Genomic DNA, 24,913 nt, shown 5'->3' on the forward strand with positions numbered 1-24,913 from the left:
ACGGGCATGGGACGCTAAGGCTGCTGCTGCAGCCACCAAGAAGCCTGTGTGCGAGCACAGGTCACTATCCACACCTCCCCTCCCGGGATCCTGTGCAGCCCGCCACTGCCAGGGTCCCGTGATCCAGGAACAACATCCCTGGGAGAACGCACGGCGTGCCTCAGGCTGGTGCAACATCACATTGGCTTCTGCTGCCGCAGGCTCGCCGCTCATCTGTACCCCTCCCTCACCCCGGCCTGAGTGAGCCAGAGCCCCCAAATCAGCTGCTCCTTTAACCCCGTCCGAAGAACAGACGCCCTCAGGCGACCTACACACAGAGGCGGGGCCAAATCCGAAGCCGAACCCGGGAGCTGTGCGAACAAAGAAGAGAAAGGGAAATTTCTCCCAGCAGCCTCAGGAGCAGCGGATTAAATCTCCACAATCAACTTAATGTACCCTGCATCTGTGGAATACCTGAATAGACAATGAATCATCCCAAATTGAGGAGGTGGACTTTGGGAGCAACGATATATATATCTTTTTCCTTTTTCTCTTTTTGTCAGTGTGTATGTTTATGCTTCTTTGTGTGACTTTGTCTGTATAACTTTGCTTTTACCATTTGTCCTAGGGTTCTGTCTTTTTTTTAGTATAGTTTTTAGTGCTTGTTGTCATTGGTGGATTTGTTTTTTCGTTTGGTTGCTCTCTTCTTTCTTTTTTTTCTTTTATTAATTTTTAAATTTTTAATAATTATTTTTTATTTTAATAACTTTTCCTTCCTTCCTTCCCTCCTTCCTTCCTTCCTTCCTTCCTTTCTTCCTTCCTTCCTTCCTTCCTTCCTTCCTTCCTTCCTTCCTTCCTTCCTTCCTTCCTTCCTTTCTTCCTTCCTCTCTTTCCTTCTCTCTTTTCTTCTGAGCCGTGTGGCTGACAGGGTCTTGGTGCTCCGGCAAGGTGTCAAGCCTGAGCCTCTGAGGTGGGAGAGCTGAGTTCAGGACATTGGTCTACCAGAGACCTCCCGGCTCCAAGTAATATTAAATGGCTAAAGCTCTCCCAGAGATCTCCATCTCAGTGCAAAGACCCAGCTCCATTCAATGAACAGCAAGCTACAGTGCTGGACACCCTGTGCCAGACAACTAGCAAGACAGGAACATGACCACACCCATTAGCAGAGAGGCTGCCTGAAATCATAATCGGTTCACAGACACCCCAAAACACACCACGTGGACCTGCCCACCAGAAAGACAAGATCCAGCCTCATCCACCAGAACACAGGCACCAGTCCCCTCTACCAGGAAGCCTACACAACACACTGAACCAACCTTAGGCTCTGGAGGCAGACACCAAAAACAACAGGAACTACTAACCTGCAGTCTGTGAAAAGGAGACCCCAAACACAGTAAGTTAAACAAAATGAGAAGACAGAGAAATGTGCAGCAGATGAAGGAGCAAGGTAAAAACCCACCAGACCAAACAAATGAAGAGGAAATAGGCAGTCTACCTGAAAAAGAACTCAGAGTGATGATAGTAAGGATGATCCAAAATCTTGGAAATAGAATGGAGAAAATACAAGAAAAGTTTAAAAGAACCTAGAAGAACTAAAGAGCCAACAAACAATGATGAACAACACAATAAATGAAATTAAAAATTCTCTAGAAGGAATCAGTAGCAGAATAACTGAGGCAGAGAACGGATAAGTGACCTGGAAGATAAAATAGTGGACATAACTACTGTAGAGCAGAATAAAGAAAAAAGAATGAAAAGAATTGAGGACAGTCTCAGAGACCTCTAGGACAACATAAATGCACCAACATTTGAATTATAAGGGTCCCAGAAGAAGAAGAGAAAAAGAAAGGGCCTGAGAAAATATTTGAAGAGATTATAGTTGAAAACTTCCCTAATATGAGAAAGGAAATAGTTAAACAAGTCCGCGAAGCACAGAGTCCCATACAGGATAAATCCAAGGAGAAGCACGCAAAGACACATATTAATCAAACTCTCAAAAATTAAATACAAAAAAAAATATTAAAAGCAGCAAGGGAGAAACAACAAATAACTTATGAGGGAATCCCCATAAGGTTATCAGCTGATCTTTAAGCAGAAACTCTGCAAGCCAGAAGGGAGTGGCAGGACATATTTAGAGTGATGAAAGGGAAGAACCTACAAACCAAGATTACTCTACCCAGCAAGGATCTCATTCAGATTTGATGGAGAAATTAAAACTTTTACAGACAAGCAAAAGCTAAGAGAATTCACCATCAAACCAGCTTTACAACAAATGCTCAGGGAACTTCTCTAGGCAGGAAACACAAGAGAAGGAAAAGACCTACAATAACAAACCCCAAACAATTAATAAAATAGCAATAGGAATATACATATCAATAACTACCTTACATGTAAATGGGTTAAATGCTTCAACCAAAAGACATAGACTGGCTGAATGGACACAAAAACAAGACCCGTATATATGCTGTCTACAAGAGAGCCAGTTCAGACCTAGGGACACATGCATTCTGCAAGTGAGGGGATGGAAAAAGATTGTCCATGCAGATGGAAATCAAAAGAAAGCTGGAGTAGCAATTCTCATATCAGACAAAATTGACTTTAAAATAAAGACTATTACAAGAGACAAAGAAGGACACAACATAATGATCAAGGGATCAATCCAAGAATATATAACAACTGTAAATATTTATGCACCCAACATAGGAGCACCTCAATACATAAGGCAAATGCTAACAGCCATAAAAGGGGAAATTGACAGGAACACAATCATAGTAGGGACCTTTAACACCCCACTTTCACCAATGGACAGATCATCCAAAATGAAAATAAAAAAGGAAACACAAGCTTTAAATGATACATTAAACAAGATGGACTTAATTTATTTTTAGGACATTCCATCCAAAAACAACAATACACTTTCTTCTGAAGTGCTCATGGAACCTTCTCCAGGATAAATCGTATCTTGGGTCACAAATCAAGCCCTGGTAAATTTAAGACAATTGAAATCATATCAAGTATCTTTTCTGACCACAATGGTATGAGACTAGATATCAATTACTGGAAAAAAATCTGTAAAGTAGTTGTTACAAAAAATTTCAAGCTCATTCATTTTCCTCATTTTCTTTTGTTTTATTTTTTCTGAACCATTTGAAAGTAAGTTGCAGATATCATGACAGTTCACATCTAAACACTTCAGTATGCATCAACCAAGAATAGGTCTGAAATTTTTCTTTTCTTTTTTTGGTCACACACAGCTTGAGGGATCTTAGTTCCCCAAAAAGGGACCAAACCCAGCCCCAGCAGTGAAAGTGCTGAGTCCTAACCACTGGACCGCTAGGGAATTCCTTTTAAAATTTTCTAAACAACTGCAAGACTTTTTTTTTGAAAACATTTTTATTGGAGTATAATTGCTTTACAATGGTGTGTTAGTTTCTGCTTTATAACAAAGTGAGTCAGCTATACATATACATATATCCCCATATCTCTTCCCTCTTGCGTCTCCCTCCCTCCCACCCTCCCACCCTCCCTATCCCACTCCTCTAGGTGGTCACAAAGCACCGAGCTGATCTCCCTGTGCTATGTGGCTGCTTCCCACTAGCTATCTATTTTACATTTGATAGTGTTATATATGTCCATGCCACTCTCTCACTTTGTCCCAGCTTACCCTTCCCCCTCCCTGTGTCCTCAAGTCCATTCTCTACGTCTGTATATTTATTCCTGTCCTGCCCCTAGGTTCTTCAGAACCATTTTTTTTTTTTTTAGATTCCATATATATGTGTTAGCATATGGTATTTGTTTTTCTCTTTCTGACTTACTTCACTCTGTATGACAGACTCTAGGTCCAGCCACCTCACTATAAATAACTCAATTTCGTTTCTTTTTCTGGCTGAATAATATTCCACTGTATATATGTGCCACATCTTCTTTATCCATTTGTCTGTCGAAGGACACTTAGGTAGCTTCCATGTCCTGGCTATTGTAAATAGAGCTGCAATGAACACTGTGGTACATGACTCTTTTTGAATTATGGTTTTCTCAGGTTATATGCTCAGTAGTGGGATTGCTGGGTCGTATGGTAGTTCTATTTTTAGTTTTTTAAGGAACCTCCATAGTGTTCTCCATAGTGGCTGTATCAATTTACATTCCCACCAACAGTGAAAAGGGTTCGCTTTTCTCCAACCTTCTCCAGCATTTAGTGTTTGTAGATTTTTTGAGGATGGCCATTCTTACTGGTGTGAGGTGATACCTCATTGTAATTTTGATTTGCATTTCTCTAATGATTAGTGATGTTGAGCATGCTTTCATGTGTTTGTTGGCAATCTGTATATCTTCTTTGGAGAAATGTGTATTTAGGTCTTCTGCCCATTTTTGGTTTGGGTTGTTTGTTTTTTTTGATATTGAGCTGCATGAGCTGCTTGAAAATTTTGGAGATTAATCCTTTGTCAGTTGCTTCATTTGCAAATATTTTCTCCCATTCTGAGGGTTCTATTTTCGTCTTGTTTATGGTTTCCTTTGCTGTGCAAAAACTTTTAAGTTTCATTAGGTTCCTGTAATATATTTTTGATACAAATCTTTTCAAGTATATGATTTACAAAAATTTTCTCCCATTTTTGGGTTTTTTTCACTTTCTTGGTAGTGTCCTTTGAAGCACAAAAATTTTTAATTTTGATAATATTCAATATATCTATTTTCCTTTTGTTGCTTGGTATATGTTTTATATACCTAAAAATGTAGAGAGACTTTTTAAATGTACATTGTGAACTATTTAAAAATAATGTGGGTTTTTGGGTCAATGAATATTTATTTTATTTTTAATTGTGGTAATATATACTGTATTAGTTTGCCAGGGCTGCCATAACAAAGTACCACAGACTGAGTGGCTTAAGCAACGGAAATTTATTTCCTCACAATTATGGAATCTAGAAGTCCAAGGTCAAGGTGCTGGCAGGATTGTTTTCTTATAAGGCCTCTCTTGTTGGCTTATAGATGGTCAAATCTTCTCCTGGTGTCTTCACATGGTCTTTACTTTGTCTTTCTCTGTGTCCTAGTTTCTTATAAGGACACTGTCATATTGGGTTAGGACCTACCCTAATGACCTCATTTAACCTTAATCATCTTTTTAAAGATCCTGTCTCCAATTACAGTCACATTCTGAGGTACTCAACATTAGGGCTTCAACGTATGAATTTTGAGGAGACACAGTTCAGCCCACAGCCTATACAAAACATAAAATTGACCATTTAAACCCTTTTAAAGTATGCAGTTCAGTGGCATTAAGTATGTTAACATTATCCTGTAACCATCACCACCAACTATCTCCAGAATTTTTATCACCTTTTAATACTGAAATTGTACCCATTAAACAGTAATTCCCCTTTCTCCCCTCCTTTGCCCCTGGAAACCACTGTTCTACTTTCTGTCTATATAAAACAATGTTTTAAGACAGTTTTTTCCATCATTAGTGAGAGTCTTCAAAGTTCCCCCAAATTAATTATTTTTATGCTAATCTGCAAAGTATGCACAAACTTTTACCTAGCTAAGAGGTTTCTTATACTCTTATATACAAAATTTTGTCCTTATTTGTATATCTGCCTTTTTACTGGGAGAGATTCCAGATTTCTCATCATCAGATTTCTTAACTACAGCCCTGGAGACTTATACTAGTCTTGTTTTATTATTTTTCAAGATAATTCAATGTTTCAATTTTTAAATTTGATTTTAAGTTGATAAGGTGATGTGTAGTTTACAGGAATAAAAGGTAAGTGAAAGTTTAAATGTGTTTCGGTCTTATTGTTTTGTAATCTAATGAATCTAATGTTTATTTGCTATTTTGAAAAGGGTCAATACTTTTTTCAGAATATTTTTTCTAATTCTCTTCATTTGGGGAGATTTTATTTTTTGTTCCTACTCTGCACTTTACTGTTTTATACCCTGTTATGTATGTGTTGTATCAACTCTGCATCTCATTGTAAATATAGATATTAAAGAAAATATTTTCCATGTAGAATCACCTCCCAGAATTATTGTTGTCTTTGCTTTATTCATACATTCATTCAGCAAACATTTATTGAGTATAATATGGTAAACATTGGATATACAAAGAAGAATAAGACATAATTTTTGTCTTCAAGGAGGTAAAAAATGTACCTAGATGCGTCTAAATAAATTATTATATTTGAAAGAAGAGTAAAGAAAGAAGGAGTTGTGGTTGGTCCAAACAGGAAACACAGTGGAGAAACTCAGAATCATGGAGATGCCAAGCCCATGGGCAGGTGACCACTAGTTGGAATGGCTGAAACTGTTGACTTGGACGTACAGAAGGAGTTGCTGGAGATGAGGCTTGAATGGTTGGAGCCAGGTTTTGAAGACCTTTATTTAAATACTATGATAAAAAGCATATGCAGTGAACATGGAGTTCTTAAACATTTTTAAGTCTCAGAGTGAAAAACAGGATCTGAGACTATTAGGTGATGTTAGCTACTCTTATTAAATAGTAATTAAATGCAATCTGAATGTATTCATGGTTATGTCATTTAAAAATTGTCATTAGGTGTTTTTTCATAGATTACTGACAAATACTGCTTAATTCAGAATCTCATATTGATATATATTTTTAATATATTTCATATTTGGCATATTTAAACATTTGGCATATTTAAAAATAATATTTACCTTGGCTTTGTGTTTCTTAATTTTTTTCCAGCTATAAGAAAGACCTGATGGATGAGGAACTAATGGAACCTCTGAAATATGCTGAACAACTTCCTGTAGCTCAGATAATACACCAGGTTTGCTTTCCATTTTGTTCTTTTGAAAGAAACAATAATTTTAAATCTCTGAAAAGTAATTGCTTTTGTTAGGTTTTTCAGAATCAGTGTGCTATAGCTGAAAGGCATTCCAGGCCACCTAGCCCTATTTAGACTCCACCTATTACAGTTGGAAATCTCATTCAAAGCACAATATTAAAAGGCTACTTGCTGTGTAACAGTAGAATTCTTGCTTATATAAAATACAGGGTAGAATCAGAATTATCTTTTGCGCATTACTTAACAACAAGTGTTAATTTCAGAGAACGCTCATTTGCACCATTGTATATGGTACTTGTTAGTTACAAAGAAAAAGTTGAAAAAATATCATTTGGTATAATTTTTTTGAGTAGCTAAAATGAAAAAGCAGTCTCTCCCTACTTCCTCTGCCCCACCCCATTATCAACTCTTGTAAAGTATAATTCTAAATGTCATGTGGGTAATTTTTTCATTTCCAATTTTAATGACTCTATCATCCCTTTTACATAACTGTAATCTTAAAGAAGGCAGTGTGGTAAGTTTTTAAACTTAGATTTGGTACCGTAATTTTGACAGCATATAAAGTCTGCCCTGCTGGACTAGAATCGAAGAATTTTAAAAGTGATCTGTTGGTGAGAGTTATGGCCTTTAGACTTACCAGGTTTTTCGGAGGCTATAGATTATGGGAAATATTAAAAGCCCTTAAATGTCAGAATTTTCATGAATGTTAATTATTATTATGTTTTTCCTTATGTCTTTGCCAATCAAAATAATTTTTATTTAGCAGATATGGATTGATTAGAAGTTCCAGGTTGAGTTTATTAAAAGAAACAGGCTTTTACTTTAAAATGTTGGCTATGTAGTTCTTTTCATTGACATTAACATTGAATATTAAAATTCTATGAGAAATTACCAAAAATGGTAAGAAATTTGCCCCTTTTGGTAGCCTATCTGTGGTTGGTAATCAGGTCCAGTTATATGTCAGGAATTCCCTGGTGTTGTCAGAGCTTAAATGACCTAACAGCCTGCAAATGTCACATTTAAAATTCTGTCTTCATGCCTGACTCTCAGCATGAATGAATTAAACAACAGAGCAGGCAGCAAGTCAGTATGTTCTTAATAGTCAGAGTGAGCAATGAAACAGTTTGTGGTTTGTTCAGAATAGGTAAATAGAATCTGCCCAGAACAGTTCACCTAGAATAAAATCTGAAATAGGAAACAAGAGTTAACCTTTAAGATGGTTGACCAGATGAAATGTCAGTCATATTTTTACAGCTTGAATGAACCAATAAACTATGGTTTATGTAAGAGCTGCGTTTTGCTATTATATACTATATAAATTCAAAGATGAAAATCTTTGACCCTGGTGAAAATTTTTATGATGATATTCTTGGCATTATAAGAAGCTATATTAATTTTAACACTGAATTATTAAACATTATAATGAAATTTTTGTAGTAACTGAATTTATAAAATTTTAATTTTAAGATACATGATAGGAATTTATTTTCTTTTTATTGAATAAAATTAATTTTGTTCTCAGGAGGTAATAAGGAAAGATCATTGTTAAACCAGACTCTTATAATCTGTTCCTCTTGTTATGTCCCTTTATTGACAGTACTACAACTTTGGAACTGTTACCATTGTCTATCCAAGTGATGTTTAAGAAACATATGAGTTATGTTGCTAGAAGTTTACTTATAAGTGGATTATTTGAAAGTGGTCTTCCCCCTAAGAGAATAGTAATAATACATGTAATAATTAGGTTCAGCCAATCCCACAAAACTTTTAAACATGTAATATATTTAAATTACAGCATTATTGTGGTATATATCTAAGCTCCACCTATAATAATAGTATGTTTTTATACTATAACTATTTTTTCTTCTAATCTTGAATCATGCTTTACCTATGCCTGTTTTGGAGCATGTGTCATTTTTATTTGAAATAATGTTATTTATTCACATGTCTTATAGATATCTTATATTTGATTGTCTTTCTGGATGTCCTTGGTTTCTTGATATTCTTTTCAGCATCTAGCCTTGTGCCATGTATGTATATATCTGAATGGATGGATATGTATATTTAATGGTATAGTGAGAGCCAGATTATCTCTTTTCCCTACTACCCAGCCATCAGAAGCTGGGGCCTCTCACTGGTGGTACAGTTTAGGAGCTGAAGGAGAGAAGGAACAGGGTCAGGGGCTGTAACATGAGGAGCAACTTGAGAAATAGCAGAGAGAGAGGAATGTATCTCAGTCATTTGAGTAATTAATTTCTTGTGTATGTTACTTAAACTGCATTTTACAGTGAGGAGGTAGGCAAGATTTCAGTATTACCATTTCATATTGCCAAATTATTTACCTCTTTTTAGGGGTCCTAGCAACATGATTGCACATCTAGGAAACCCAAGACACTCAAGTTACAAACAGTAGAATTAATAAGAGAATCTGGTGAGATAGCCAGATATAAGATGAATAAAACTGGTAGCTTCTCTATATATGCAATAACTACACAGGATGGAAATGGGAAAAATGTTCTTTTTTTTTAAAAATAAATTTATTTATTTATTTATGGCTGCGTTGGGTCTTTGTTGCTGTGCACAGGGTTTCTCTAGTTGTGGTGAGCGGGGGCTATTCTTAATTGCGGTGTGCTGGCTTCTCATTGCGGTGGCTTCTCTTGTTGAGGAGCACGGGCTCTAGGTGCGCGGGCTTCAGTAGTTGTGGCATGCAGACTTAGTAGTTGTGGCTCGCGGGCTGTAGAGCGCAGGCTCAGTAGTTGTTGTGCAGGGGCTTAGGTGCTCTGCGGCATGTGGGATCTTCCCGGACCAGGGCTTGAACCCGTGTTCCCTGCATTGGCAGGCCGATTCTTAACCACTGCGCCACCAAGGGAGTCCCAAGATGGGAAAAATTTTCTTTCACAATGAAAGGATCTATAAAATACTTAGGAGTAAATTTATCAAGTAAACCATAGCCCCTGTAGTGTAAGAATTGTGGAAACATACCATGTTTCATAAGCAGAAAGTTATACCAAATATTTGATGGGGCAGGGAACTTAATATCATAAAAGTATCATTTCTCCCAAATTAGCAGTTCTAATTAGAATAGAAGCAAGTTTTTTTTTTAATGTTAGAAAACAAAAATGACCACATAGTTCATGTGGAAGAACAAATATCTAGTAATAGCCAAAGAAGGTATATAAAAAGAGAGAAAACACAGCCACTAGAATTATATAGTTATGTATGGACAAAGGAATAGACAAATGGATTAATGGAATACAATGAAAGGGTGGATTTCAAACTTTATTTATTACAATTGACAATGAGAAATACATTTTACATACATAATGACCCTTGATATATGTGTTTGTATGTGTATGTTAAAAATCAGAAATAAAAGTATTATGAAACATTAGCCCTTATTACATATGATACACACTATTTTCTTTTTCTATTTTTTAAATGGCAAATAAAACATACTAAATTGATTTCAAAAGCAACAAATATTCCTGATCCGTGGCTTGACAAACACTAGAACAGAGAATCCAGAGAAAAAAATTTATTGTTTGATCATTAGATATATGATTAAGATGATTTGTATTTCAGTAAGAAAACAGTTACACTTCTATTTCCTACTATGTAATACAAAGTAAATTTTGTGTAAAGACTTAAAGTAAAATAAATAAATAAAATATTTAGAAGAAAGTTTAGGCAACTGCATTTTTAATCTAGGAGTAGGGAAGAATTTCTTAAAGAACACACAAATGCGGAAGATATGTTCAGCACCATAAAAATTCAATATTTTATATAACACAAGATACCACAATGTTAAAAGACTAATGTTAGAATCAAGACAAAATGTTTACAAAGAAACAATAGTAAATTGGTTAATATCTAAAATATACACAGAATTCTTAGAAGTTTATAAAAAACAACTCAGAAAAAAAAAGAGATGAAAAACAGTTTAGAAAAAAAAAAACAGATGAAAAGCAGTTCCGAAAAAAAAAAAAACAGAGAGATGAAAAGCAGTTCAGAAAAGAGCAAACTTGAATGAAAAGAAAGCCTAAAACTCAGTAAGGAAGTGCACATTACCAATTCAGTAAAATTATTATATGCCCTTCAAATTGGCAGAAATTAAAATCACACTTTGGAAAACAGTTTGGCAGTTCCTCAAAAGGTTAAACATAGATTTACCATGTGACCCATTGATTCCAACCTAAGTATATAAAAACATGCATCCACACAGAAACTTGTACATGAATGATCATCACAACATTATTCATAATAGCCAATAATTGGAAACAACACAAGTGTCCATCAACTAATGGATGAATAAAATATAGTACATCCATACAGTGGACCATTATTCAGTGATAAAAGGGAATGAAGTACCGATACATACTACAACATGGTGAACCTTGAAAACAAACAGTGTGTTAAGTTAAAGTCTGTCATAAAAGACCACACATTGTATGGTTCAATTTGTGTGAAATGTCCAGAATAGGCAAATCTACAGAGACAGAAAGTAGATTAGTGATTGTCTAAGACTAGGATGAGGTGGGGGAATGAGGAATGACTTCTAAATGGGTATAGGGTTTCTTTTTTTTGAGTGATAAAAATGTTCTAAACTTGGTGGTGATCATTGTGTAGCTCTGTGAATATACTAAAACGATTGAACTGTACACTTTAAAAGGGTGAATTTCATAGTGTATGAATTATATTTCAATCAAAATGTTTTAAAAATTAAAATCACCCATTTCTGGCAGAGATGCTAGGAGAAAGATACTTGTATACCTTGTTGGTAGATATCTGAATTATTCCTACCTTTTTAAAAGGCCATCTTGCAACATCTACTCACATTTAATATATATACCCTTCAACCCAGTGGTTCCACTTGTGAGAATATAGCCCATAGTGTTAATATATGAATAAAAGTACTAACATATAAGAATCTCAGTGCAATGATAATTTATAGCAGCATTACTTGTGGCCACAACAAATTGGAAACGGTGTGAATGCCCCTCAACACAGTTGATATATAGTGCGTACGATTTTCAGAAGCCACAAATCAGTAGAGCAAATACATGTTTTTCCATATTTTCTTATAATTGCACTTTTTTTTTTATCAACTAACCTCTTATCCCTCCTCCTCTTTCTGCCTAATGGTAGAAAATGTAGTCACTTACACCTAGTATTTTCTCCCTCTTCCACTCCTTCCTGGGATGATGGAATCACAGCTTAGGTAGTAGGGGGTAGTTGACATGGCTTCATGGCACTGAGAGATTCATGGTGTTCCTCCACTGAGATATACTGTAATATTGTATAGTTTTGGATTGGCATCTACCTCTTCTGATAATTGCTGAGTTGGCCATGTGCACGGCACATCTGTTAATATTTTACACACCATCTCTTCACATAGTTGCATAGCTCTAGTAATGTTGGAGGAAGAGAACAGAGTACGCAATGAGAAAGGCCAGCTTCTCATTTGCTGTCATTCCTTCTCTATCCACTTCCTCTATTCTCTATCCTCTTCTGTCTTCTGACTTTCTCACTTTTCTTTCTTGTCCCTTTCCCCCATTTTCCTCTATTTTGTTCTCATAAGCTAAAGTTATATGAATTCTTCCCCCATGTTGGTGAGTGTTGTTAGTATTTTCATTGGAAAGTGAATTAAGTACAGTGTCTGATACATAGTACACACTGGATAAATATGGAGACCTTTGTTGAGTTTAGGCTCTGGCATGCTGACAGAAAAGAGAGTTAAGAGTTCTCTAAAGGTCACAAAGAGCTTGTGGCAGACCTGTTTATGATACTCAGGTTCCTTTCATAGCCAACAGTGGTGGCGTTTATTAAACATCTCGGAGGAGGTGTGCAGATCATAGGGTTCATTATACTAACAATTCAGGCAACCTAGTGGTCTTGCAGCAACACAGCAAAAGCATAAACTGCATGGAAAGGCATAACTTGCAGCTACTGTTGAAGGGAGCATCACTTCACATGAAAGTACAACTATTCCTTTTAAGGATTCATCAAGTTAGGACGTAGAATATTACTGGGAAGGCAGGTACAGAACTATCTTACTGAGACAGGTACAGAGAGAAGTGTATTATTTTCCCATATAAGTAATTTTACGTTTACTTCAGACATGTTAATTTTAAAATTAAGCCACTTTAAAAAAATAGCTTAAATTTACTCTTAAGATTTGAAATATGTGACTATACTGTGGTCTTTTGTGGTAAGTTGGTAGTTTTTCTTCTTTGTGAAAAGAATTGCATGCAGATGGGTCAGAAAACTTTTCCCTTTTTTTTAATTAGTAGGCTCATTTTACTTTAATTTGTAAACATAAAAAGTTGATAAGCACCATGTAGAGTTTATTGAATTATAAATGGTGACAACTAGGGATTTAAAAAAATAACCAGACACAAGTCTTTTAAAAAAAGAAATTAGTATGTAGTTAAGAGTAGTATATTAGTCTCAAATACAGATGTTACTTAAACTTCCTTTTTAAAAAATTAAAATATTTTAGAAATGTACTGAAAAATGAAAAGGTCAGTAATGAATGTATAATTTATCATAACAGTTTTCCTTTAGTGTCATCTAGTTAAGCATGTGTTTTATTTTTTAAAATTTTGTGTCAAGAATCAATTTTAGTTAGCTCTGGCAGATATTAAAATGTTTAGGCTTGTACTGTTTAGATATACAAAGTGCCACTGATACAAAAATGTAGGTAAGTCTTATGTGCAGAATAGATAGTACAAATCATCTAGCTAGCCTAGAAACCCCGGTATGTATATGGATTATATAAATGATAAAGATCACATCACAGATCAGTGAGAAATTAAAGGATTATTCAGTAAATAATGCTGGGACAACTAATTAAGTATTTGCAGGGGGCAGGGAAGACTTGATTCTTGCTTTATAACATGTGGAAAAAAGTAAATTTTAATTGGATTATAGATCACTGCAAAAAATGGAAAATATCAAAACTATACATTGGTAAATATTTGTTGGAAAGGAATTTCTAAGCATGAAAATAATGGCAAAAACTTCAAGGAAAATTGATATATTTTACTTTGTACAAATGTAAAACTTACGTACATCAAAAGAAAAAGGCAAATATCAAAGTGGAAAACTATTTTCCTCACAGAATTAACATCTTTACATATAAAGAGCTTTTACAAAGAGATAAGGAAAAAACTTAACTCTTCAATGGAAAAGGAGCAAAGAACATATACAGACATGCCTCAAAAGTTGAAATAAAGATGGCTAATAAACTGATGAAAACATGTTAATATTCATTAATGATTTAAGAATTATTCATTTCAACCATAAAGTACCATTTTAAAAAATCTCTTAGATTAACAAAGATATGAAAAGTATTAATACTCACTAAAAACAAAACACATACACTGCTGGAGAGGAGTGTAAATTAGTACAAAGTGAGGACAGTGTGGTAATTTGTACCAAAATTTGTAAATATGTTTATGAACTATTTAGACATGACTGATTGAATACACATTTATTCTCCTTCCTGAAAAGCCCTACTAAAGTGACAGTAAAGACATAAAAATATATAAATCCCATAAGACAAAGAAAATGGAAGAGGAAAGAATAGCAGAAAAATTGGAAGAAGAAATTGGAAGAAACATGGAAGAAGAAAAATAGTTGAAAAATTGGAAGAAGAAAAATAGTTGAACAAATGGTAGCCAACTTGGCAGAGTGGACAAGCTGCACCCTAACTTCCATCATGGGGGAGATCTGTAAGAACAAGCCATTTGTACTGCAGAACCTTGGGAAAGCAGGCACCAGGCACCTCAAAGGTTGCGTGCAAAGAGAACTCCCAGTGTCCTTCTCCTGTTTAGTTCTCAAAACACTGGCATCCAGGCTTATATTCTATCAGGCAGAAGATTGGAGAATTCCTCCCTGAGGATACTAGTCCAATAGAAAAATATTGTGCATTTTGACATTTGCAGGACCCCAGTTTTATAGCCAAGTCCCAGTCTGTTCACCCCACTGGTAAGCCCAGTGGTTGATAAGTGCTGTTAATACATAAAGATCTTATGATCAGTGTTTTATTTCCTACTCTTAACTATGAAGATACAACCAAGGATCATTAAACTTTCGGGGAGTGTCTTCATTATGAAAGACAAAGCTCAAAATAAGCAAATGGAAAAAGTGAGGTTCTCCCCGCCCTTTTCCCCTAAACTAACACATTTAGTTAGACTGACCAAGATTATAGAAGAAAAAAATTAACAAACTCAAGAATGAAGAGGGGGCATCATTAGAACCCTTTCAGAAATCAAAAGGATTATAAGTAAAGGTTATGAAGACCTTTATCCAACAAATTAGACAACTTAGGTGAAATGGACAAATTCCTAGAAACATTCAAATGTTAAAACTGATTCAAAAAGAAATAGAAAAGCTAAATAGACTTTTATCAAGTTAAGCAATTGAATTTGTAAATTAAAATTTTACCACAAAGAAGGGTCTGGCCTCTGATGGCATCACTGGAGAATTCTATCAAACATTTAAGTAAAAAATGATACAGAGTCTCAGAAAATTGAGGAGGAGAAAACACTTCCCAACTTATTTTATGAGGTTAGTATACCCTGATATCAAAGACATCACGAGAGAAGAAAACCACAGATCAACATCCCTCGCGAACATAGGCACAAAACCATAACAGTGTTGGCAACAGGAACAAGAGACAACTTGTATATGATCAAATATCTAGTCTGTGGCAAAGCCAAGATTTGAACCTGAGCATTTTAGCACTGGAGGCTTTGCTCTTATATACTGGACTGCGCTGTGCTATGAAAGCAGCAAAGATATGGTGTGAACTCTGTAAGTATGAACTGAATTTAAACCTCCAATGTGTCTGTCTGTTCTTGGTCCTGATGATTATTGTGCTCATTTGTGAAATTAAACTTATCTTACTATCTCAGCCTGTTCCTATATTAAACAAGCATAAATATGCATGATTTAAACATCTTGATTAGAGATTTTTTAGTAGATGCGTTCCTGGGATTTAAGATATGTGAGAGATTCATTCTGGGTATCAACATCATGAAACAATTTTATCTTCTTTATTAATTCAAGACCCTTTACTAAGGCAAAGGCTAGGTGTAAACAAAGGCACAAACCGGTGTATGCTTTAAAAAACTTTAACGTACTCAAGTGAATATTTTGTCTTGACAGAGATATATTATCCACTTTTTCCCCACTGTGTTCTTATCCATATTCCATGCTTTTCCTGGATCCCCCAGTTTCAGTTATATGGCTTCTTACAAATCCTTTAATATTTTAATAAGATTAGTAGATTGTAAAATCTATATTTTTTAATGCATCTCTGCAGGGTACATGGTGATGATATAATGTAACCTATTCTCTTTCATTCACACAAGCTGCCCAAAAGATTACTATAGAGCTATGTGTCCATTAAAGATTCAGTTTACTGGAAAGAAGTACTGGAGTGTGTCCCATCAGGCCTTGGCTTATAACATGGAAGGTTATCTTGCAAAATTTTGTTTCATCTATGCTTTGTTTTTCCTTTTTAATCCTAGAGGTAATTTTTTTTTTTTCTAGTACAACCAGTCCATATAGTTCCTGGTATGTCCATTGTTTTGCTTTAGGGTACTCTTGGCATTTGAATGGGACCATTTTTTCATTGTACAAGACTGGTCTGTGCATCACAGGATTTTTGGCATCCCTGGTCCTTCCAAACACTGGTTGCCATTAGTACTCCTCACTCATTCATTGTGATACCATACCAAACAATGCACTCACCTTTTCTGAATTCCTCCCCTCCCATGGAGGGCAGTACTACCTCAGGTTGAGTACCACGGCAGGTATTACTTGCAGTGTTTGCCTATAGAACCATTTATCTGTATGGTCCAGTCTCTTAATCTTATAATGTAATATTTAAAAATATGTATAATTGAGAACCTCTTCTCACTTTTCTACATTCTGAGATGTTTTCTTGGATGCTGCAATTCTAGCTTCTGTCATTGTGACATGGATTTGGACAATTTTTCAGTTCTTCTGTCCTCGTTTGTGATAGTTCTTCATCTTATTTTACTCTAGCTATTTTGGCATTTTTATGTTTTTCTATTCTAGTAATGCCTACCTAAACTTTACTAAAGGTTGACTGAAATGTCTATCAAGTAGAAAATTTCTGACACTTTCTTTTTAAAAATGTGCCTATTGAATTATCAATACCTGGAAACTCATCAAAAGGCTGAATCCATAGTACTCTCCCTGCCTAGGGACTGACAAAGATTGCTTTAAATTCTTATAGAGCTTTCTCTAATTGTAGACTTTAAAACTGAAGTCTAGTGAAAAATAACATACTGCGTTTTTATTTTCATTCAAATTATAAGGCAAGTAATGAAAATTAAACTATTTGAAGGTCATGTGCTACTCCTTTAATATCAACTGGGATATAATTTTAGATTCATATAAATTAATCTCAGCTTTCATATTATGACAGTCACTTCCAAAAATGTCACTTTTCGAGGAATAAATGAAACTGTAAAGCTATTTGAAAATAGTGATCAATATTTCAATACTGATATTTCATCAACTTTATGTAAGTTTGAAAACTTCTGTCCATCTATAAATTTGTCATCATAGTTTCTGATATATTAAATTTCTATATTAGAAATGAAAAGTTTGAGCCTCATTAGTCATTAAGTATTCCAGAATAAAAACAAACAGATACGAGTTTTCACCAAGTTTGTAAAGATTTTAAAAATGAGAATAGTTGATGTCGGTGAAGGGGCAGTGAGGTGAGCATGCTCATAAGTTGCTGATGGGAATGTAAGTTAATACAGCCTTTAGGAAAAGTAGTTTGTTAGTGTGTTTGTGTTTATAGCTAATAATAGTAATTCCACCTCTAGGATTTTATTCAGAAGAAGGAATTAGAATAGGACAGAAAGATTTATGTTTAAATCTGTTATGTTCTATTAGCATTTCTTAGGACACAGCATAATGTAATAGGGTGGACTGGGATTGAATCCAGGCTTCACCATTTAATAACTGTCTGGTCTTGGGAAAGCCTCTTAATCTTTCTTTTGCAAATTATACATTGGAAATATGATGATGATGATAATGATGATGACAATGACAACAGTAGCAACAGTGAAGACATTGACAGATTCATCTGGGTTAAATACTGCTGAATAAATCTAATTAGGTCCCTTACCAATTTTCCATAGCAGATGTTCCAAATATTTGCTATAGTCTTTATGCCTCTGCCTCACTTCCATCCCCTTTCATGTTCAGCTTATGACCTAGCCTCCCAAGTCTTGAGGAAATTAGGTGAAAACACCTTCAGTATACCTTCCCCATACCTTCAAACTTATTTGTATCGTCATGAGTCTTTATCTTTTTTGTTCATCTCAAAGGAAGAAGTGTGTGAATTGTATCAGAGATAACCTTACTTACCCTATTAGGAACGTCGTTCCATCAGTTATGCCTTTCTCTCGTCTTTACACTCTCCACTGCTGACTTAGATGTTTTTAGTCCTTAAAAAAGTCTTCCTCGATCCTGCTATAACTGAGCTCAACAATGGAGAAACAAACAGCCCATATTAAAAATGAGCAAAGGGCTTGAATAGACATCAGTCAATAGGGAAATGCAAATCAGAACCACAATGAGATAACTTCTTCATACCCATTAGGATGACTATTATCAAAAAAACAGAAAATGACAAGTGCTGGAGAGGATGTGGAGAAATTGGAACCCTTGTGAACTGCTAGTGGAAATGTAAAATGGTATAGCCACCATGGAAAACAGTGTGGTGGTTCCTCAAAAAATTAAAACAGTTACCAATTCCATTTCTGAGTACACAGCCCAAAGAATTAAAAGCAGGGATTTGAACAGATATTTGTAACCCATTGTCTATAGCAGCATTGTTCATAATAGCCAAAAGGTAGAAACAACCCAAATGTCCATTGACAAATAAGTGGATAAATAAAATGTGGCATATACGTACAATGAGATATTATTTAGCCTTAAAAAGGAAAGAAATTCTGAAACATGCTGAACCTTGAAGATTTTATACTAAGTGAAATAAACTAGACACAAAAGTACAAATATTGTATGATTCCACTTATATGAGGTACCAGGAATAGTCAAATTCACAGACACAGGAAGTAGAACAGTGATTTCCAGGAGCTGAGGGAGGAGGGACCTGGAGAGTTATTGTTTAATGGGTATAGTTTTAGTTTGGGAAAATGAAAATGTTCTGGAGATAGATGGTGGTGATGGTTGCACAATGTGAGTTTACTTAAAGCCACTGAACTGTACACCTAAAAATGGTTAAAATGGTAAATTTTATGTATATTTTACCACAATAAAAAAAGTAAACTAACTCTCTTCATTTCTTCACTCCCATTTTTTTCCTCAATCTACTTTATTCTAGTTTGTACTCCAGCAAATGCTCTGTATCTGTTCTTGCAAAATGTACTAAAATGTCCTAATTTTCACATCATCTTAATTTTTTACTTATTTGTGATATTTAGCTCTCTGAAACCTTTTTACTTTGCTCTTAGACCATCACTGTATACTGGTTTTCCTTCAATCTCTCTGATCAATTCCTTTGAAAATCTTTTGCTTTTATCTTCCTAGACCTATCTCTAGGATTTTGTGTCTTTTACAAATTCTTACTGGACAGGCACTCCCTACTGTTCAATCTACCATGATGTTTTTCAAATATTACTTACATGTAAGTAACCCCCAAATATCTTCATCTCCTTTGAGTTACAGAACAATATTTTATTGCCTATAAGATAGCTCAACCTGGATCTCCAACACATTGTCTAAAACAGAATTCACCCCTTTCCTAAATGGTTCTTCTATTATGTTTTATACCTTAATGCCACTGTATCTTCAGTAATACTAGCTCAGAATCTTGGGCTTTTTTTTTTCTCTGTCTCTCCTCCCTCCATCTCTCCGTTCTTCTCTCCCTCCTTCTCTCCTTCCCTCTCTCCTTCCCTTCTCCTTCCTCTCACAATATTCATATATAATTAGTTTTTAGTTTCTGTTTAATCTGTCCCTTAAAGGTATCTCAAATCCATCTACTCCTTTCCATATTTTGGGGGCACCTGCAAACAAGTATAAAACATCATATTTCACAGTTAATCATAATCATCATCATCAGAAAATAATTATTACCATTGAAAAAGTTATCGTTCCCATTTTATGCATAGATGAACTGGGGTTCAAAATGGTTTAAGTAACTTGCCTAAGATCTTCCATCTTGTAAGTGGCAAAGCCAGAATTTGGATATAGGTCTGTTTGACTTCAAAGCCCTTCCTCTTAACAATATATAGTTCCTCTTACCAACATTGTAAAGTTCTTATAAAGGAACTTTGTTTGCAGGAAATTTGATGAATGAGGTGTCAACAGATGTAATGCATGCTATGTTTAATTGCAACCATATTTTGGAAGAACTGAATGTCAACAGAGTTCGTTCAGTATTCAGCACCTGAGTATCGATTTATTTAGAAACTGGCCTAAAGAGAGTCACCCTCTTTACAGTTCTATTCCTGATTTCCTTCCCATCCCAGTTGTTCTTGGCTACCAAGTGAGGGCTTAAGACAAGGTAGAGATCTGAGGGGATGTGGGTTAAAAGCAGTAGGAGAATGTGCTTAAGATTAACTTTACTCATTTAAAATTGTACCTGTAGTTGACTCACTTGAATCAAGAGAAAAGTTTCTTCTATGTAGTCACCTAATCTGAGGATCTATATTTAGTTCAGAGAGTTCAGCAACATTAAGGATTTTTATAGACTTTTGTGAACTATCCTGTTAATGTAACAACCATTTATAACATGATTTTCAAAAAATCTTCCATAAAACTGATGATAAAATATAATCAGTTATAATATAATTCATATCCTGTTTGCCTGTATAATTCTTTATCTTTTCACCACTGAAGGCAGCTTGATAGATGATAGTGGTTTGTCCAAAGTTGTAAGAAAATGAGTGTCAGAGAGCCTGAATGATCTCTAATTTGTGTGAGTGGACCTTGAATACTTGAGAATTAGCTACATACAACTAAAATAAACAATCAGCAATTAAATCAACTAGACAAATACACATTTCTTTCACAAGTCAAAGTAATTTAGAGTTCATCACATTTAGGAAGCGAACATCCCTAATGAATATTAGTCATTTGACCCTTTGTATTGCTTTGAATATTAAGATCTTGGTAGTAATTAACCTTATTCCCTTTGCATTACAGCTTTATCATCTTAGTTACTAAGACAGAAGGCTTTCAGAAGAGTTTTTGGTTCTTTATAGAAAATAAAATTTTTTTCTTTTTCTTTTAAAACATTTTGTATAAATAGTAAAGTCTTGTTGCATATATTTTATAATGGATTTTTATTTTATTAACAGACCATGATATAATAGCAGTTCTAAATTGGATTTTTGTCGTTTAAAATTCATTTGTAATTTTGTAAATGTGCCAGATATAAAGAATGTCTTCATTTTCTGTATTCCATTATATCAAAATGAATCACATAGCTTCTGGTGTATTCTTAGATTTTTCTAAGTTTGTCTTAACAACGTGTAGACCATAGTATTAGGGGCATAAGTGTGCTTTGATGGTAGATTGTTGGTGTTTTGAATAAATGTTGGCTTTCTGGGTGTTGAGGCAAAAAGTACTGGAAGTGAGGAGATGGGCCATTTTCCACCTTCAAGAAATGGAAAAGTGATGTGCTCCTTGGCTAGTTCCCTACTTTTCCGATAGAAATCTGTACATAGGAAGAAAAGGTACATTATACAGTGAAGAAAATAGAACCAGATCACTCATGCCCAATGTATCCTGTGCTTCTAGTAGGAAGGTTTTTAATTTACAGTAGAATAAGGTAAATGAACATTTTAGTTAAAGAAAAAAGTGAGGGAAATATGTTGTTGCTTTTATTAACAGGCAGTTATGTGCCTATCCTGATAAACTTGACAGCAGTTCAACTCAAGGATCCACTGAAAGCAGTACTAGAAGTACCATGGCAAAAGGAGAAAATGAAACACAAGAGAATCTGTATACCCATTAGGATGACTATTATCAAAAAAATTCAGAAACTGGCTGTTTGGATATAGACATAAAAATACAGTGCCCTTCAGCTTAATGCTGTGTACTTGGCAAGTAGTTAGATACTGACTAGCAACAGATAGAAATAGTGTAACTAGGAGTTATTTAATCTGTCATCTAAATTGACCTGAAATCACCTGAATGTGCTTTCCGATAAGGGTTGAGATTATCATTCACTTTAAAACTGATGTATTCGGGCATCCCTGGTGGTGCAGTGGTTGAGGGTCCGCCTGCCGATGCAGGGGACACGGGTTCGTGCCCCGGTCCGGGAAGATCCCACATGTAGCGGAGCGGCTGGGCCCGTGAGCCATGGCCGCTGAGCCTGCGTGTCCGGAGCCTGTGCTCCACAACGGGAGAGGCCACAACGGTGAGAGGCCTGCGTACCGCCAGAAAAAAAAACAAAAAACAAAAAACTGATATATTCATGGCAAAAAAGTCATATTTTATATTAAAGGAATCAATATCTTTAGTTACACATTTGTAACATTCAAGATTAACTTTCATTTCATAGTACTAATCATGTTTGGTGGGTAATTAGTGTAGTATATTTCAATTATAATTTCTGATAACATTTACATAAGCACAGGTTTCTTTCAAAGATTATTTTTACTTTGGTTTATATTCAGATGTAGTTACCAGTGCCTGATCAAGGCATTCAGTTGTTTGATTTTGTTTGTGTTTCTTTTTTTATTTACCAGTTCTATCTGCAAGGTTATTAATACCTTGTGAAAACAGAATAATATCCATTTTACCTAATATTGGTTAACTAAGAGATTTCTAGTTTAAAATGTGCCAATAGATGTTTAACTTTGTAGAATAAACATGTTTACTTTTAGATAGTGTTATTAAATCTATAACATTGCTAGAGTGAGATGTAATAATTATAAATGGATATGTTAGGCACTAATTATATATTTTGTTCTGCTAAATAGCTATATCTGTTATACCTAAAAGTGTTAAAGTTTGTGATAGAGTAGATTCAACTGACATTTTAACAATTAATTTTTAAGAGTTTCAGACTTACTTTACTTCTTTCCTGGTACATGTCGGCTGTTTCTCCCAAAAATAAAATAGTAATTGTAACAACTATAAACCTTAGCCTGCTGTCTTCAACTAGTATAGAAGTAGAAAAGGACTGTTTCAGAACACTATCATTTATTAAGCCATTTAGAGGGCCTTTATCCATGGGAAAGATCATTACAAGTAGAGTATGGGAATAATAATTATAAGATTTCTTTTTGTTTGTGAATATGTCAAGCATTTTTATAATGACTACCATGGCTAAAAGTGACTGTTTTTGTTAAAAATACTTTGTCAAACTTTAGATAATTTATTGTAAAAGAAATTTAGTTTAAAATCTTTTTAGGTATAAGCAGATGATGTTCAAAAATTAATTTGACTGAAATTAACTAATTTCTCTGAATAATGTCCATTTAAACACAAAGATAAGCTTCCTGATTTGTTCTTCAGACTATATATTTCAAAAGAGAAGGTGCCAATGAACACTTAAAAGCACTGTAATGATTCTTTTGGGAGACCCACATTACAGACGTTATAAAAATTCTGCCTAAAAATATGGAGTTGGAATTTACCTTTTCCTTAAACAGGAAAATAACAAAAGCCCATTATAGTAATTTTCAATTTTTTTCCTCAACTATTTACCCATTTAGAAATAGTTGTACAGCTGGAGGCAAGCATTATTCATTGTTGGTGAATTAGTGGGGGTTTTGTCTTTTTTGTTTTTTAGGTACAGAATAAAATGTAATTTAAATGTACTTTTTGTGATAATTAAGTTGTTGACATTTTTCATATCAGAGTGAGAAACTTTTCCTCATGGTTTGAAATCATAAAGTAATGTAAGAGTGTGCTGATTTCTCACTGCTTTCTTAGAATCATGTATGTTATCTCAATGTTAGAAAATCTTCTAGACTTTTAAAAATCTATCCAATCCTTGCATCTCTTAGATGGCATCTCACCAAAATGTTGTCCACTCAATCATGGAAAAGTCCTCTCATGCTCCTCAGAGCAACCTGTTCTTTCTTTGAACTGCCTGTTGGAAATTTTTCTTAAATCTAATTGGAAACAGTCTCATACTTTCCACTCCTTCATTTTAGTTCTAGCACTAAAGGCTACATAAAACAAGTCTGGTCCTGGTTGCATCTGCCAACCATCATCAAATATTTGAAAGGTTATTACTTTTCTCCTCACTTTCCAAGATTCTGTCTTCAGGAAGACATTGCGGTGTAGTGGAAAGACCATGGTATTTCGAATGAGTCAGGACTAGGTTCAAACCAAGGTTGGCTAATTAATAGTTTTGTTACCTTGGGCGATTTACTTACCTCTTTTACTCTAGCTCTTATCTGAAAGATGGGGTTAATACTTTCAATGAAGAATTGTTACAAGATAGTGTATATAGAACACCTGGCACATTCTTGACACTGAACAAATGTTGGTTCTTGACAAATGTTGACTCTCTTCTTCCTCTCCCCTTGCCACCTTCCCTCATCCATATTTAAGAGGACGTATTTAAGAGCATAATTTTTTATTGAGGCAGAGAATACATTAAAATAAAGAAACAATAGGATTCACTTAGTTACTCACTGACTAATGGGGAGGAGAGAATAGGTCAAAACTACACCTTTCCCTGTATCCATTAAGTTTGGTTGAATAAACAAGCTGGTGAAACGGGGTATACATGTAGAAAAATTCATTTAATAAGAACACAACTAGATGTTATACATAAATAATCAGAAATTTTTGGAGTGTGCACGTTTCATTCTTTTTCTGTAAAAGATACAAATGGCAAGCAAACAAAGCAGTAAAAGGAATCTATGCACAAAATACACAATTTCTTGTATATATCATATTTCTATATACAGTTTAAATTCATATTCATACTTGTAGCCATGGGATTTAAATGTGCTTAACTGTGAGTTTCCCATGTAATATGTTTCTGAAGCACTAGTTCTACAGTATGTTAGTAGTTAATAGGTTAAAAAGAGGGTTTCATGGTATAAGTTAGTGAAATGCTTAAATAAAAATTACATGTTTCTTTA

General features: G+C 34.7%; 1 protein-coding gene across 1 annotated transcript in view; it reads left to right on the forward strand.

The window, feature by feature from the left end:
• Nucleotides 1–24,913, forward strand: part of PIGK (phosphatidylinositol glycan anchor biosynthesis class K) — a 134,782-nt gene that overhangs the window by 91,420 nt on the left and 18,449 nt on the right. Inside the window, exon 10 of the mRNA XM_022581056.2 lies at nucleotides 6,683–6,767. Coding sequence (XP_022436764.1) covers nucleotides 6,683–6,767 — 85 coding nt within the window. The remainder of the gene's footprint in view (nucleotides 1–6,682; nucleotides 6,768–24,913) is intronic.

Source organism: Delphinapterus leucas, chromosome 1, assembly GCF_059928025.1.
Source record: "Delphinapterus leucas isolate spDelLeu-1000000601 "Yukka" chromosome 1, BTC_Dleu_Yukka2, whole genome shotgun sequence".
NCBI classification, from domain to species: Eukaryota; Metazoa; Chordata; class Mammalia; order Artiodactyla; family Monodontidae; genus Delphinapterus; species Delphinapterus leucas.